The following is a 15,423-nucleotide window of genomic DNA, read 5'->3' on the forward strand; positions in this document are numbered from 1 at the left end:
CTGGATAAGGTCAGTGTGTGCTCCTAATCACGCCCAAGTGATTCGTAAATATTATTTGCACTAGCGTTATAAAGCACTTAGTTTCTGTGAATATAGTCCTGCACTGCCCTCTAGTGTCTGGTATGGATAATGATGGTTCCAATTATGTAATGTACTTTAGTTGATTTTCTGTTAATTGAGTCAAGTACCCCTAAACGTTTTAACAAATAAAGACTCATCCATAAAGGATAATCAATCATAAAAGATATCTGGAATTCCTCAAGAGCCTATGCAAAATTATATACATTTTTGTATTTATGTCAAAATGTATAAACATTTAAACCCACTAAAGAGTGACCCTATCTTTGATATTAAGGCTATGTTGTTTTTTTTTATAGAAATCTGGCTAAAAAGAGATGGCCAGTTCCAGAAAGAGGGTGCACTATTTTTATGTGAAGCACACATCAGGCAGGCATGATGGTTTCATGATATCATTGACAGCCTATGAGATGAATAAATTACCAGTCCTCAGATATCTGAAGTCCAATACGTTGCTTGACAGGTGCTTGATGGTGCATGTTCCAAAATATATGGTTTTGATGTAAGGTATGAACAAGTCCTTTATGGCCACGATCTGAGGGCTTCCGGTCATCTTGTTTGGTCAGTAGCTGACCTGTTCATCATCTTGCGGGATAATGTGTACACTTTATGCCATACGTCTTACGTGTCTTGCTTTCCCATGTGTAACGTCACTTGTCCTATATGGGAGTATATATCCCCTGGATCCACTTCAGCTCCTTGTTAACCATTACTGAATGGGGGTTACCGTTTATCATCTAGGGGAAAGCACACACGGTATTCAATAAAACAGTCTCCTCCACCCTTTAACCTGCCCTGAGTATAATTTCTGGAGAGAACTATTATGTCCTAAAGTAACCAGGCTTCAGACTCCGACTGAGTACATTTTGCTGAAAAAACGTATTTTTTGATGGAAAAAAATAAGATGATGATTCAGGAACTCATGTTCATAGTAAGATGGGAAGGAACACCCTGTAACATTGTACATATTTTTTACTTAATAGATATTGTTATATTAAATGAAACATTTTCATTGAGGTGCCTTGCTTTATATATGTATTAATTAACAAATCTGATGGACCAACCACACGGGTATTTCAGATTATTGCATTGTTAAATGAATGTGATCGCAAAATGCACTCCACTATGCATTTAACAAGAAAATAGGACTGGGGAGTTCGTTTAAGTAGGTAAAAATTCTCCCAGCTGAGCTTCAACTGCAAGAAAAGATGAAATGTCTTCTCTACCTGTATTTACTAATAGTTCACTGTTTACACTACCAAAATATTGGAGCAGAATGCAGGTTATGACATCATATCACAGCACTGGGCTTCAATACATCGCATCGTGTGGGAGCTGTGATTGAGGTCTTTGCTGCAGAAGCACAGATGTTCATTAACTTCACGGCCCAGTAGACATGTTGGGGGAAACCCCCGATCTCCCTGTTGGCCCATGATCCCCATGGCCCCAAAAACTGGGCAGTTGAGTGCTATGTTTTACTAAAAAGCAAAGATTAGATTGCGGTGATATAGCTTTTAGATCAGCAATAATTTCAACGATGATTTCTGTACATATGGGGTTTAAATTTCAGATTGTAAATTCCCACATTGGATATTTTTGCCCCTGACAGTACAACGTATCTCGCAGTTTCTTCCTTGTACTAGTTGCAATCAGGGCCGGCCCTACAATGGAGCCGAGTGGGGCAATTGCCCCAGGTGGCACTTTTGAAGAGGCGGCACTTTGCCGCCCCAAGCGTTTTTGGAGGAAAGAGAGAGGGCGCTGAGTGGTTTTCGCTTACCCGCTCGGCGCCCCTCTCTCTCCTCAGCGAGTCCTCTAGCTCGGTCTTGGTGCCGGCTTGTAACGCTCAGCATTACAAGCCGGCACCATGGCAGAGCAGGGAGACTCGCCGCAGTACTGTTTAAAGTAAAGGTAAGTACAAAGAGGGGAGCGATAGGGTAGATTAATGGCGTCGGCGAAGTTTAAAATGCCGCCCCCCGGCGGCGGCAGGGGGGGCAGCATTTTAAACTTTGCCCCAGGCGGCATTATGTCTTGGGCCGGCCCTGTTGCAATATACTAAAAATGCGATGGTGAATACTATATTCCACTGAAATAGCAGGATCGACCAGAGATGAAATGAAGTTCTGCCAGAAGGTAGGCATCAGCAATATCATTTAAACTCTGGAGCGCCCCAGGAATGTAAAAAAGTTACTGTATGTAAATGTAATGTAATAGTAAAAAATGCTGTTTTGTTATTATCCAATCTAATTGCATAATTTCCAGGCGGTATTACAGAAATGATATATATTATTATATAATTACCAGTGCCTCGGGAATGTCCACTTCTGGGAAGCAGGAAAAATGTAGCAGTCGGAATGCTTTCCACAGGAGCAGAGCTAGCAGCACAAGACCAGCGATGACCCCAAGGAAGGACATGATGCCGATAAATACACGGGAAGGTTTATTGGCTAATGGAGAATTTGAGACATAAACAGAAAAAAATATTATTCTGTGCAGCTTCTGCCTTGTCGCTAAAAAAAGCAGACACTGAACTGGTTAGTAGAGACAAGTGCTCGTACATTTTAACCTTACCCAGTAGTGATATTTTTGGCCCTTGGAGTAGATTAGATTAGTAGTAGTCATTAGAGAGTTCTCAGTTAGTCTGAGCCCCCACCGGCCAACAGGGCTGGCTGCAATCTTTGTCCATTTTCTACATCACTGATCTCTATTCTTTCTCCTTCGTATGGTGTGTAGTAGTGTGCAAGGTGTGCAAGGTGTGCTTCCATGGCACAGAGCCTTATGTGCACTCTTATCACATAGAGCAAGATATAGCAAGCATTATGAACTAAAGCAAGCAGGGAACAAAACCAGAGAGATTCTGTGCTGATGAAGGAACAGCTCTATGCTCACAATGCCCCCTAAGACTCAAGACTTGGTGGCTTCCTGTTAGCCCACCAAAGGCACCTTTTCCAGAAAACTTTCGTCAACCCCCCGACAATAAATGCAAAAGCATGGGTCGGGGAAAAGAATAGAGAGGGCGAACCAGTGTGTGCATGAGTTATCATTAGTGTAAAGCATAAAGATAGAAATACAGAACCTGCCGGCAGATAAGAACCATTCGGCCCATCTAGTCTGCCCATTTTTCCTGATGTAGAGACGCAACCCCAATCATTCCCTGGTCTTGTCTTAGATTCAGGATAGCTTCATGTCTATCCTATGTATTTTTTAATTCTGTCCCTCTGTTAGTCTCTACCACTTCTGATGTGAGGCTGTTCCATTCATCTACCATCTTCTCAGTAAAATAAAACTTCCCTACATCTAAACCTCAGACTGTCCCTTGTGCTAACATTTCTCCTCTAAAATAAGCTTCCCTTTAAGAATTTAAATGTTTCTGTTACATCTCCCCTGTCTCTTTTTCCTTCCAGCCGTACATACCGAGATACTTCTATGTTTGTGTATTTCCATGTCAATGATAACAGGCAGGTATCTGACATTTAAACTGCTGGGTATTTGCATTTGCAACAAACTAATCACCTAGTGATGATGTAAACAGCAATTTATCATAGGTGGAGTAGTAGAAGCTGCCAGTGCCTGCGTGTGAGTAATACCAATGTGTCTATACACGAATTACTTATTATACGAATTATTTATGCAAATTATTAATGTTCCAGAAGCTTCCCTCTTCCTGTTCACTGATGGCTATAATAACTGGGTATAACGTGTACTAGACTGCTATGCAGACCTCTGAAACCACCCGCTAATCTTATCAAATCTCAACCTATGTCAGAGGTTTAATCATATTAAGCGAAGTGCACTGTTACCTGGCACACGAACACAGCTCTGAGCGCTTCTGCTGCTGTTTATGGCAATCAGTAGTGCATGCGCAATCACATATGCGCAGTATTCACTCGCTGGTTCCGCGTCCGACAAATAAATCCCTGTAGCTTGTCTATCGGCAACCAAAGTTTTCATCTGGAAATCAGGAGTAAGATGCATAATGTCATTGGGCTCGCTCTTCTGCTATGAAAAAAGTCAGCTGCACATCTGGGGTCAGCGCCTTAACAAATATAAAATCTGGTGGCAGGTAAGAACCCAGGAATAGGCAACGTGTCTGTGCCAAGGTTTGTGAAGGTCCATAGAACATCATTAAATTGTCCACCAAAGACCCCAGTTCACCATAAGCAATGTTGGAATGCACTTGGAGTCTGCTCTACTGTAGCAGAGAATGCAGCTGGTGTCAACATTTCCAATTGTTAATATGTTCTTCAATGTCAGAGCACACTAGAGTCAGCACCTTGGACTGATGGACATATGGCATGATGTTAAGTGGATGAGAGATGATGGGGTTAAAACATCATCAATTAACAAATTCTACCTAATTAATCATGTGTTGTGACTTATGCAACACGGAACACCCTATTCTTAAAAGAGTCCACTCTAATTATTCCCCGAAGGCAGAGACAGCTGTAGGTAGCTGCTTCTGGGTTTTTGTGTTATAATACTTTTTTGAGAGCAATGTGTCCTAGAAAAATTCACCTTGGGTACCAGAAACTATTGCGTAACCAGAAACATATTGAACCACTGAATCACAATGACAAAATATCACGCATTCTAAATATTACTTTATTACATTACATCTAAACCTCCGATCCTTTAGTTTTGGATTATGACTTCTTGGTCTCAACATTTCGTGTTCTTTGAAATAAACTTTCCTCCTGAACTTTGTTAAATCATTTTTGGGGATTAAAGGTCTCATCACCTCTCTATCTCTTCTCTCCTCCAAGGTAATAATATCAAGATCCCTCTCTTCTGACAAATGATTTCCATTATAATACTTGAGAACGTTCCAAGCTTCCATCTTCACAAGCATACTGGTCATTGGCCTTGTAAAACGTGCAAGTGATGCGTTCAAAGCTGACACCAGGACTGTTGCATATAAGGGAACAGCTAAACCATAGACTGATTTGGGCCCAAAGATTTCACCAATTGCCTGGGCAGTGTCAGAATGCCGACTTATTAACGAACCACCTTCTATTGACCATTGAAGGTAGTTAGATAATTTTTTTGTCTCACTCCCTATTCAGGGGACTACCTTTAAAAAGCAAATGGTAACCGGTGCTATTGCTATCTACAGTTGCTTGTAGCAACAATTCAACAAACAAAATTACACAACCAGATTAAGATACACAAAGCTGGCACGTTATGATTCAACTGGTGCTCTTTCACATCCTTCACCTTCATTCTCCATTAGTGTACACATACTAACCTCTTCTTGTCCTTTCTTCCAGAAGAATATATGGTATCGAAATAATGGTCCAAGGTCTTCAATGTCCATAGTCAACTGGAATTCTCTGACGGAAATGTTTATGTTGGGAGGTACAAGGACAGCTGTGAACACACATGCTGCATGTTAGCGGTGACAGTAATGATTCATTTAGCTTAAGTATGACATACTGGAGATGTCATGTCACAATACATGTCACAATACATGGTAACCGTATGTAATGCAGTGTGACCAGTTTCTTATTTTAATATATCTAAAACCTTTCCATATAGGGGTAGGAAACCATGAATTGTCTTTAACGAAATGTAGAGACATTGTCTATGAAAGCATCATGGCTAAGCAGAAGAGTGCTTTGGTAATTTAATATAGAATTCATGGTTAGTTGTAAGGAACAGAAACCATATAAAAGGAAAGAAATAATGCCTTATTGTGGTTTATTCCCTGAAGCAGGACAGGAGAGATTTTGCAGTTTCAGCGTGTTGATTTCACTCTGCATTACACAGTCCCTTCTTATAGGATACATTCACCAGAGATGACCCTTGATAATGCATAGTGATGGTGCTGCCCTGACATGGTATGTTCTGCACAGAACTATAAGGAACTTTCTCATGTATAGCTCATTTTGCCATATAGTGCTGGCAAGATCTTGTTATTTTATTGTAACAGTTACAGATAAAACAGTTGCAAAAAAAACTAGATGTATCCCTAGGCACGAGGGATGGAACAAAAGTAAAAGTTAATCTTTAACTACATTCTTAAAAGACTAAACCAAAACAAACACCTGCTTGATTCAACGTACTACTGCAGTCACAATGCTATATACACTAAATGGACAAATGTATTAGGACACCAACAGGGACTTTTATGACATCCCATTCTAAATACATAAGCCCCTCTGCAGCTATAACAGCTTCCACTCTTCTGGGAAGACTTTCCACAAGAGTTTGGGGTGTTTCTGTGGGAATGTTTGCTCTTTCATCCAGTAGAGTATTGGTGAGGTCAGGCACTGATGTTGGACAAGAAGGCCTGACTCACAATCTACATTCCAATTTATCCCAAAGGTGTTCAATGGGTTGAGGTCATTGTTCTGTGGAGGGCTGTCAAGTTCTTCCATACCAAACTCATCCAACCATGACTTTATGGATCTTCCTCAGGGCACAGTCATGCTGGAATAGAAAAGGGCCTTCCCCAAACTGATCCCACAAAGTTGGAAGCATAGCATTATCCAAAATGTCTTGGTATTGCCTTGGTTTGGGTTGGTGTGCATACAGTGGATTAATAGAACATCATGCCTTGGCAGACAAGCCCTTCAAACATGTTTCCCATGCAGGGCAGGTTTGGACAAAGCAGGTGATAACACCAAAAACAGGGTGTTTGCAATCACCTCCATAAAGCAGAAACCATAGACAACAAAAACAACAGAATTATAAACAGGGAAGAAACGGCGTAGTTATTAGACCTTATGTGCTCTTTGTTGGTTAAACAAGTAGAGGCAGAGTTATTTCACTACGGGCCCTTACTTGTGTTTCTGCGGAACGTAGTGTTGAGCTCAGGCCAGTCTGATGTCTTCTTTTCCACCTCAGCTCGAACCCTTAAATGATATAAGACATTGCTGGCCATGTCCTCCGTCACATCGCACCAAGGAACAGAAATAGAGTGGCAGTGTGCAGCCTCATTCCAAGTACCGTCCTTATTTCGCTCAAATTCCCTTGTGACAAAAAAAAAATCCAAACATAACTGAAAAGAGTAATGGAATAAATAATAATCAAAGTATAACCATCTGATATATAATAGCCTTGTCACTATGTGTATAAGTTCCAATCAGAGCACACATTCTGTACTTTGATTGGTCTTTGTCTTGCTCACCATTCAAATTCCAACAACGACAAGTGTTATCTCTTCTCTCTGTGTCCCTCTGCCCCATCCCACACCCTCCAGCTCCTGTCTGATCCCTCTTTACACTGACCCAGCTCCACTAGCTCCCTCTGTTCTGACCCAACCCATCCAGTTCCCCTCTGCTCTGGCTGAGTGCCATGTAACCGAGTTTTAGTTACATGGGACCACTGATGAAATACTGCACCCAAGCGCCACTAACCCTAGGCTCACTATGGTAGTTGAGGAAAGGTAAGGGTATGTAAGATCAGGTGAGATGAGGGCAAGAAAATGATGTTTGAGGTGATGGGAGGTAAGGAGAGTGGAGGAGAACAGAAAGTAGGTACAAACAGTAGGAGAAGTGGAATAAAGAGAGGAAAGGTGAGGTTTGGTAAGGATAATATAGGGGAGTTGAGGTGTGGAGGTAGAGAGAAAGAGGAAAATCAGTAAGAGAGAGAATGAGGAAATATATATGGAAGGGGGTGAGAAGAGACAGCGAGAGAACAGGAGAGAGATAAAAGCAGAGAGAGAGATAAAGTGAGAGGAGAAGGAGGACAGACAACAGGCAAAACAGAGAAACATTGGGAGACAGAGAGACCTGGGTAGGGAGAAGGAGAGAGGGAAGAAAGAATGAAGGGGCGCAAGAATGAAAGAGGAAAATCATTTTGGCCACGTAATTTCAATGATGGGCACATGTGAAAGTTATGATATAATAGTAATCTTAAATTGTCTTTGTAAAATATTCTCTTTTTCCCCCATACGAAATCTGCAGGCCCAACATTTCATCTGACCATATAAACCCAATGCTGCTAATGCAATTAAACAATATTCAACTTTAATTTAATGTTATTTTCCTCCTTTTTTGAAGTATGTACTAATAGACAATTGCCTCAATGTGTGTTGCTTATCACTAATACAGTGATCTAAGGTAAAGAATCTTCCACAAACGTAGATATTTGGTGAAAGTAGACAAATATCACAGTTGTGTGCAAAACATACGATGGCAGAATGTAAACAATGTGTTAAGTTTTGAGCCAGGCAATACTAAGGAAGCCTCGGTATAGGATGGTAGGACAGGAGTAGCCAACAAAACTCCCCCAACAAGGGGTTGAACTCTTGGTTTACCAAGATGCGTTTGACTTAGATCTTTCTATACACAAGTAGCCTCAGGCCCAACTTTAACTTGCCTCCTACTCGAGTAAAATAAATTCCGTCAACCAAGTACCTGTATTAATGAATGAGGACTCATTTCAGAAAAGTAAAGAGTAAAGGTCCATTAGTCTTCAAATACAATTAGTGAATTAATTAGTGATTGTTTACATGTTAATGATACAGCTCTACTCAGATGACAAGAATATATATGAAAAGGAATTACCCCTGGAATTCAACTGTGTAAGTGACGTTTCCCCAAACAGGCGACAAAGGAGTCCAGGAGAGAACATGCTTCAGGTTGGTAGAATTTATTTGAATGTTCTGAGGGACAGGGATCACATCTCCTTCTATAAGAGACAGAAAGAATACACGTGAATCATACGTGTACAGAACAATATGTGATGTATTAATATACTTATTATTCACACAGGAGGCCATCTCTTTTTTTTATGACCATGCTTTATTTACCAGCATATAAGAAACAGCATTTTGATGATCAGGGCATTTGTGGAGGTATTTTTTGTGCACATGCTAAGATCTACATGTAAATACAGATACAACTACAGATACAGTAGGGGTGGCTGCCAAACAAAAGCTTCAAAGGTTAGTAGATTATAAACTCTGAAGAGCAGGGTCTTCTTATCCATTCCTACAAGTGGGCTTTAAAAGGGAACTCCCGCTATTTTTGTTATTACTATTATCTCATGAAAAATATGTCTTCAAATGAATTGTGCTGCTTTCTTTTTTATCCCTTTGTGACGCTTAGGATGTACTATTACGTCCTCGGGGGAAAAAGCGCTAAGTGACAGGCGTGATATGGAAAATGGAGAGGCGCACTACCTGTTTATTCATAGTGAGAGAAACTGCCTCACAAACAAGGTAGCCCCGATGACCCAGTTCTGGCCCGCCAGAGACATGTGACTGTTTTGATCACTAATCACAGCGATCATATGCACCCATTTGGCAAACTGTGCTGAAGGGAGAGAGAGACAAAACATAATGATACATTGTTCCGTCAGCATTCCACTCCATTTTAACCCCTTGCGATTTCCCTCCAGCTCCAGAACAAAAATGTACACTGTAACATTTGCCCTGTAATTGCCAGAAGTATATGACAAGGTTGGAGACACCAGAGTTAGGTAGAACCCAAGGGGAGAGATAACATGGTCAACAAGCTGAGGTCAGTATACCGGAGAATACAAAAACGAGGAAACAAGCCGAAATTAAACACTAAAGGCTGCCGAGGATAGAGCGCACTAGCACTATACACATAGGCAACCAATTGTGGACGCTATGTAAATAAAAGATAATAATAATAATAATAATAACTGTAAGGTTTAAATAGGAACCAGAATCAAGGGGCGGTTCAGGACCTGACTGCTGCAAGAAGGGGAATCTCCCCCCATTGGACGTAAATCGTTATATGGGGGGGAAATGGGAGGAGAAAAACAACTGGAAAACAAAAAAAGGGTTTTGTCAGTTCACAAGGGTATGTCCATACATATCATGATAGTCTTCCTATCATGATATGTAATAGCTGTTAAGATCTATTTATCATTTTAAATTGGAGTTTCAACTAAAGAGAGATGATGTATTATTTTGTCTGTTTTAGCAAGGATGCTGCGCCATTCCTCATCCGTAATCCGGATGTTCAGCTCTTTCTTCCACGATTCCTCAGCTGTGGAGCTGGAGCTTCGTTTAGTCTGTTCTATAAGTTTAATGCATTTAGTTAACAGTCTTTTAGGTTTACTGCGAAAAAAATGGGTTTCATTAAGTCGTAAATGTGGCCATCCTGTAGTATTTTTTTATTTTTTTTAGGTAATTTATGATAGTTAAAAATTTGGTTATTGGGTAGTTTATATTCATTAGTTAATTCTTGCAAAGATTGTAATTTATTACTTATTATCGAATCTCCTATATAGGAAATATGTTTGGCTTTCCATTCCTTTAAGGACAGAATTTCAATATTTAATTCTGTGTTCTAATTCCATAAAATCAAAAATGTTTTTTCCCATATTGGGAGTATAAAGTTGTTTTTCCAGCTTGTTTCTGCTGGATTCCATATAATTTCATGTAACTCCACATACTTGACTTTGTATTTTATACCATCCTTCTAATTTTGAATTTTCTAGTTGCATATTAGCTATATAAGAGACTACATTTGCCTCATAGTATCTATTTCATTTTATTCGACATTAATGTTGAATCCTTGGGGTTTTTTTCCCCGCCATACATAGTTTATGAAAGAGGCTTGGGCCATTTCTAGCCACGGTCCAGGGATTCTAAAAGGTAGCATACGAAACATGTAAATCCATTTGGGTAGAATATAAGATTTCAGGCTGCACCAGAGGGAAAGCTGCAGGAGTGGTGAGAGATAAGCGGGGGCGGGATATATGTGTTTGTGTATATATATATATGTGTGTACTTGTGTGTGTGTGAGCATGAATGTGTACTTTGTGTGTGCGTGAGCATGAATGTGTACTTTGTGTGTGCGTGAGAGCATGCTAAAGTACTGAAGGTCTGTGAAAACAGGAAATAGTTTTCAAATGCCATGTATCGTTTTTTTTGGATGTTATTATTTGCAAATGTGGAAAGGAGAGAAAAACTTGATTAACTCGTAGAACTTTCAGCGAAACTGCTTATTTATTGAAACACGAAACATTTTTGACATAATCAAGTAATCATGTGTACTTTATTTCCCTCAAGATACACTTGACTTCACCCAAAAAGTCACAAGATCCTAAAACATTTGTAAATATACCCGTAGGAGACTTCTGAACAATGACTCAATCTTCAAAGTCCCAACACTAGTATATATTACCGGTATATATTTACTATATACAAAAACAAGTTAACTATTTTCAAACTCATAGGGTATCTTTTTTCAAACTTGAATGGCATCTCTAGACATTGTATACTTAACATATTCCAGAGGGCCATTGCATTGAAGAACTGAAGCTCAAAGCAAGTTATTTGGAGGTCTATTCACTGAAGGCAGGGTTGGCACTGCGCAGTAGAGTAAAAATGACAACTCCTTTACTTCGCTATACATTATAACGGACAACACTGGCAAGTTTCTGCAGTAAGAATGGCTGAGCAGACCCTGTACAATTCAATGTGCACGCAGACTCATACATTATACATTATCCAGGACCTCAGGGGGGCTCAGGAGAGGACTTGCACTTTCTAGCCCTAATAAAGCCCGAGTGTATACCTAGCCCCTTGCTCGATAATATGCACTCAACGAATATACACACTAAGACACACACTCTCACACTAACACACAATTACACTTACACAGTCACACTAAAACAGCAGCACTCTATTATTTCACCAGAGCATTTTAAAGTGATATTGCCAAACGGGACATACCGTATGTCATATGTCATGTTGCGTGACCCGCACTGTGCTCTTACCTTGGTGAGTGAACTCATTTAAGTCTGTCTGTCCCTGTTTGAAGAACTTTGGACCAACCTAGGGGGCCACCATAATATGTGGCCAATGGTTTCAGCCAGTTGCCCCACATACATCATTTGGCAGTATTTGGTGCTGGGGCCATCTAGACATCCCCAGTCTGGATATATAATTGCTATGGTATAACATCTAGGCATGAGGCTTCCACCCAACAAATTACAAGCTAGAAGGTGAGCACACAATATGATTTTTTATAATATAGCATATGGCTCTAAAACAGTTTTGGTTTTGGCTAGGTCAAGATAGTGCTGGCTAGTAGGTTAGGGGTGATTTGTTTCATGGGCTACCATGAGCAACAACGACTTTAGTGAACGTTAACAACATGGCTGGATCAGTATTGTGCTCCTCTTCTAAGCTTTCTATTTAGTCCTTTTTTATCCATGTTTGTTAGTCAAGATCGGATAGCAGAGGTCCCAAGTATGTAAAATTGGCCTGGGAACGGACCTCACAGAAGCCTAAAAGATTTTATGTTGTCAAAAATTGCTGAAGACACTTCCCTGCCCCTGTCTGCTTTTCTGCAGCCCCACTTTTTCTCTTGCCTCGTCTTGTTCTTCTGTCTTCATCCGCTTCTCCCCGGTATCAGCTGCATTAACCAGGCCTCCCGGAGAACTGTGGCTCCATTCTTTTAGCTGAAGTACTCCAAGAAGCCAGAATAATGCAGACAGATTCGTGGAGAAAGAGAAGCGTAGAACACTATTGATTTGGCTGGTCTTATGGGGTCCATTATGTACAAAGATGGCCCAGAAGTTAATAAAGACATCATTTACCGACTGCATTGCTTAGTGCACACACGCATTCACTTTTTTTGCAGCAGGATATAGGCTGTATTCACAAATGGAACAAATAGACGCGTTTTTCATACAAGATTTTTTGTGGTGGTTATTTTTTCTAGGAAAGAGAAATACATTTTACACACGCTACCTTTCAAAAGTTTGGGGTCACTTAGAAATGTCCTTGTTTTTGAAAGAATAGCCAATTTTGTCCATAAAAATAATATGAAATTATCAGAAATACAGCGCAGACGGGGTTAATATTGTAAATGACTATTGTAGCTGGAAAAGGCTGTTTTTTTTCATGGAATATCTTAATAGCCGTACAGAGGCCCTTCATAACTCCCATCACTCCTGCCTTCCAATGGCACGTTGTGTTTGCTAATCAAAGTTTAAGTTTAAAAGGCTAATTGATCGTTAGAAAACAGACTCATGTATCCTGAATATTTTATGTAAGGGATGGTCTGCTGGATACACACGGCTGCGTGCTTTACTTACCCCGTCGTCAGGTGTGTGAGGTGCTATCGCTCACCAGTCCACCAGCCATTATTATTTAGCTTAATATATTTTGATTTTCCAAATATTTTTTATCCAGCAAACCATTCGGCATTTTTAGGCACACTGCTGAGTATTTTCTAAACACCGTTCATATTGTAGCCATTCTACCCGGCACATTGTAATCATTCTTCACGCTCCCATTGGAAAAGCGCTACAAAATCTGCTGTAGGTCTATACATAAAATGTCATAATAATGTGTGCATTCATCTCTCTTTTACACTGCGCTACACTATTTTGATTGTGTGTTTTCCACCTTACACAATCTTCACATCTCGCACATTTAACACGCGTTGTTGTGTGTGTTGTAGCTCTAGTATTTACACTACAAGCGGTTCTGCTCATCAAATCCAATCACAAAAACAGGAAAAAAACACCTCCTTGTACATCAACAACATGGATATTCCCATTTCTAGGCACGTGGAATAAGTAAAACCTATACTTTGTGCGGTTACACTAAATTACAGGAAATACGATTATGATTGAAAACAAGACAGAGAAAATCATGATAATAAAGCACGTCAGAAAATCCTATAAAATTATTGGGGGGAGGGGGTTGGATTAAATATATCACTAATCATTTGGATTGCACCAAATCTGTATATATTTCTATATATCTATCTATCTATATCTATATATATTTATATATATATATATATATATATATATATATATATATATATAAAACACTATAATTTAAATCATTAACAAAAGAATGCCTGTTATACAAAAATGTTCAATGTTTCCGTCTTACAGAACTAATCCAATACCAAACAAAAAGACGCTGGTTGTGAAACTCAGTGAAAAGTTTTGTTAAAGGTGCCGTCCCACCTACTCTGCTGCCTTTAACACTTGTATAATTAAATGGAGCTTTATCTCTTCTAGTGCTGTCAGGGAATACTTAATTGTCATGTGACAAAAAATGAGACGCTGGCAGGTTCTCACATAAACATGAAAAACTTCTTAAGCGTTACTACTGTTTCTTCTGTGTGATTAAACGGCCAAAGCAAATAATAAAACGGCACATTTAAGGTTTTATTGCTATCTATTTATAAATGGAAGAGTACCTTTAAAACTATTAGTGTAACTTTTTCTAACGTTCTGTTCCTTTGTCTTGTAAATAGAATAAAAACAAGCATAAACATTATTAGGACGAGCTGTAACTTAAACAAAGGGAATCAATTGCTTGCAGATATTGAACAATTATCACACGAGATATTACACTTACATATATTAATACATACAGGAGAAACAAACTACAGGTGTAAATGTTCTCATGGAGTGTGTGTTACCTGTAGATGTCATTAATGTCATACACAGCACCACTCGCAGTGTGTATTGGAACGCGCTCATTGTCCCCTAGGCCCGTCAGTCATCGTGGCTCTGCAAGCGCTGTGTGTCTGAACCACGACGATACCTGGAAATCCTGTTCTTCACCTACAACCCAAGAGGAGTGGCCATGTCAAGTTCACACATAGCCGAGTAATGACAAGGCAACTCCTCACCACCTGACACGAAATCCCGCGGGCAAAACAAGCTTTTACAATCATGTATGAAGAATGCTGGTGGACCAGATCTGCAAAAAAGCAAAACATTAAAAATAAGACACACTGAAATCAGCATAAACATTATAAAATGATATTGAATATTACAGACATTACACTAGAAGGGGCACTGCTATAGAAGAAGCTTAAAGGGGAGCTCCATGGAAAAACAAATGTTTTTTTACCTTGAGCATAAAACACTGTGTCGTATACAATAATATAGATTAACATCAAGAAAAAAATTAGTTTTATCTCCTTTTGTTCCAAAAAACATCCTGGATCTGGAGGCCGCCATTGTTGTCAGTCATGTGATTTTTTGGATGACTTTCCCTGCTCAGTCACCACACTGATTCTTTATGGCAATGCAAATAAAGTCCACTCCCCGGAAGACTCTCACTAGCGAGTGTCCAGCTGGTTCATAAAGACTGAGCCATTCTATTGTTTACCACAAGCAGATTGATTAGGAGTCAGGGTGTTCATCTAGTAAATGGGTTAGAACATATAAAAACAGCTATATGCAGAGGTATGTTTCATGCAACAGATAGAATTGTTGTAAAAAAAAAAAATAATAAAGTACAATTCTTTATCCGATACTAGCATGGGCATAGGAACCCCTAAAAATGGGGGGATAGCATTTTCCCCCATCAGATACACCCTTTTTCTCCCCAATATCCCCCTACCCTACTTTTTCCCCATCTGTTTTTTTGCAAACAGGTAC

At 39.7% G+C, this 15,423-nt stretch overlaps 1 protein-coding gene across 1 annotated transcript; it reads right to left on the minus strand.

Annotated features, from left to right (window-relative positions):
- Positions 1 to 412: 412 nt before the first annotated feature.
- On the minus strand, positions 413 to 14,593 carry IL20RB (interleukin 20 receptor subunit beta). The gene is made up of 7 exons (XM_053459795.1): positions 14,454 to 14,593; positions 8,586 to 8,709; positions 6,859 to 7,046; positions 5,321 to 5,442; positions 3,876 to 4,026; positions 2,377 to 2,522; positions 413 to 815 (listed from the first exon to the last, which is right to left on the minus strand). Exons 1-7 carry the CDS (start codon positions 14,512 to 14,514, stop codon positions 738 to 740), a joined length of 870 nt encoding a protein of 289 aa, XP_053315770.1. The 5' UTR covers positions 14,515 to 14,593; the 3' UTR covers positions 413 to 737.
- Between the last annotated feature and the right edge of the window lie 830 nt (positions 14,594 to 15,423).

The sequence above is a fragment of the Spea bombifrons genome, chromosome 3 (assembly GCF_027358695.1).
Source record: "Spea bombifrons isolate aSpeBom1 chromosome 3, aSpeBom1.2.pri, whole genome shotgun sequence".
NCBI lineage: Eukaryota > Metazoa > Chordata > Amphibia > Anura > Pelobatidae > Spea > Spea bombifrons.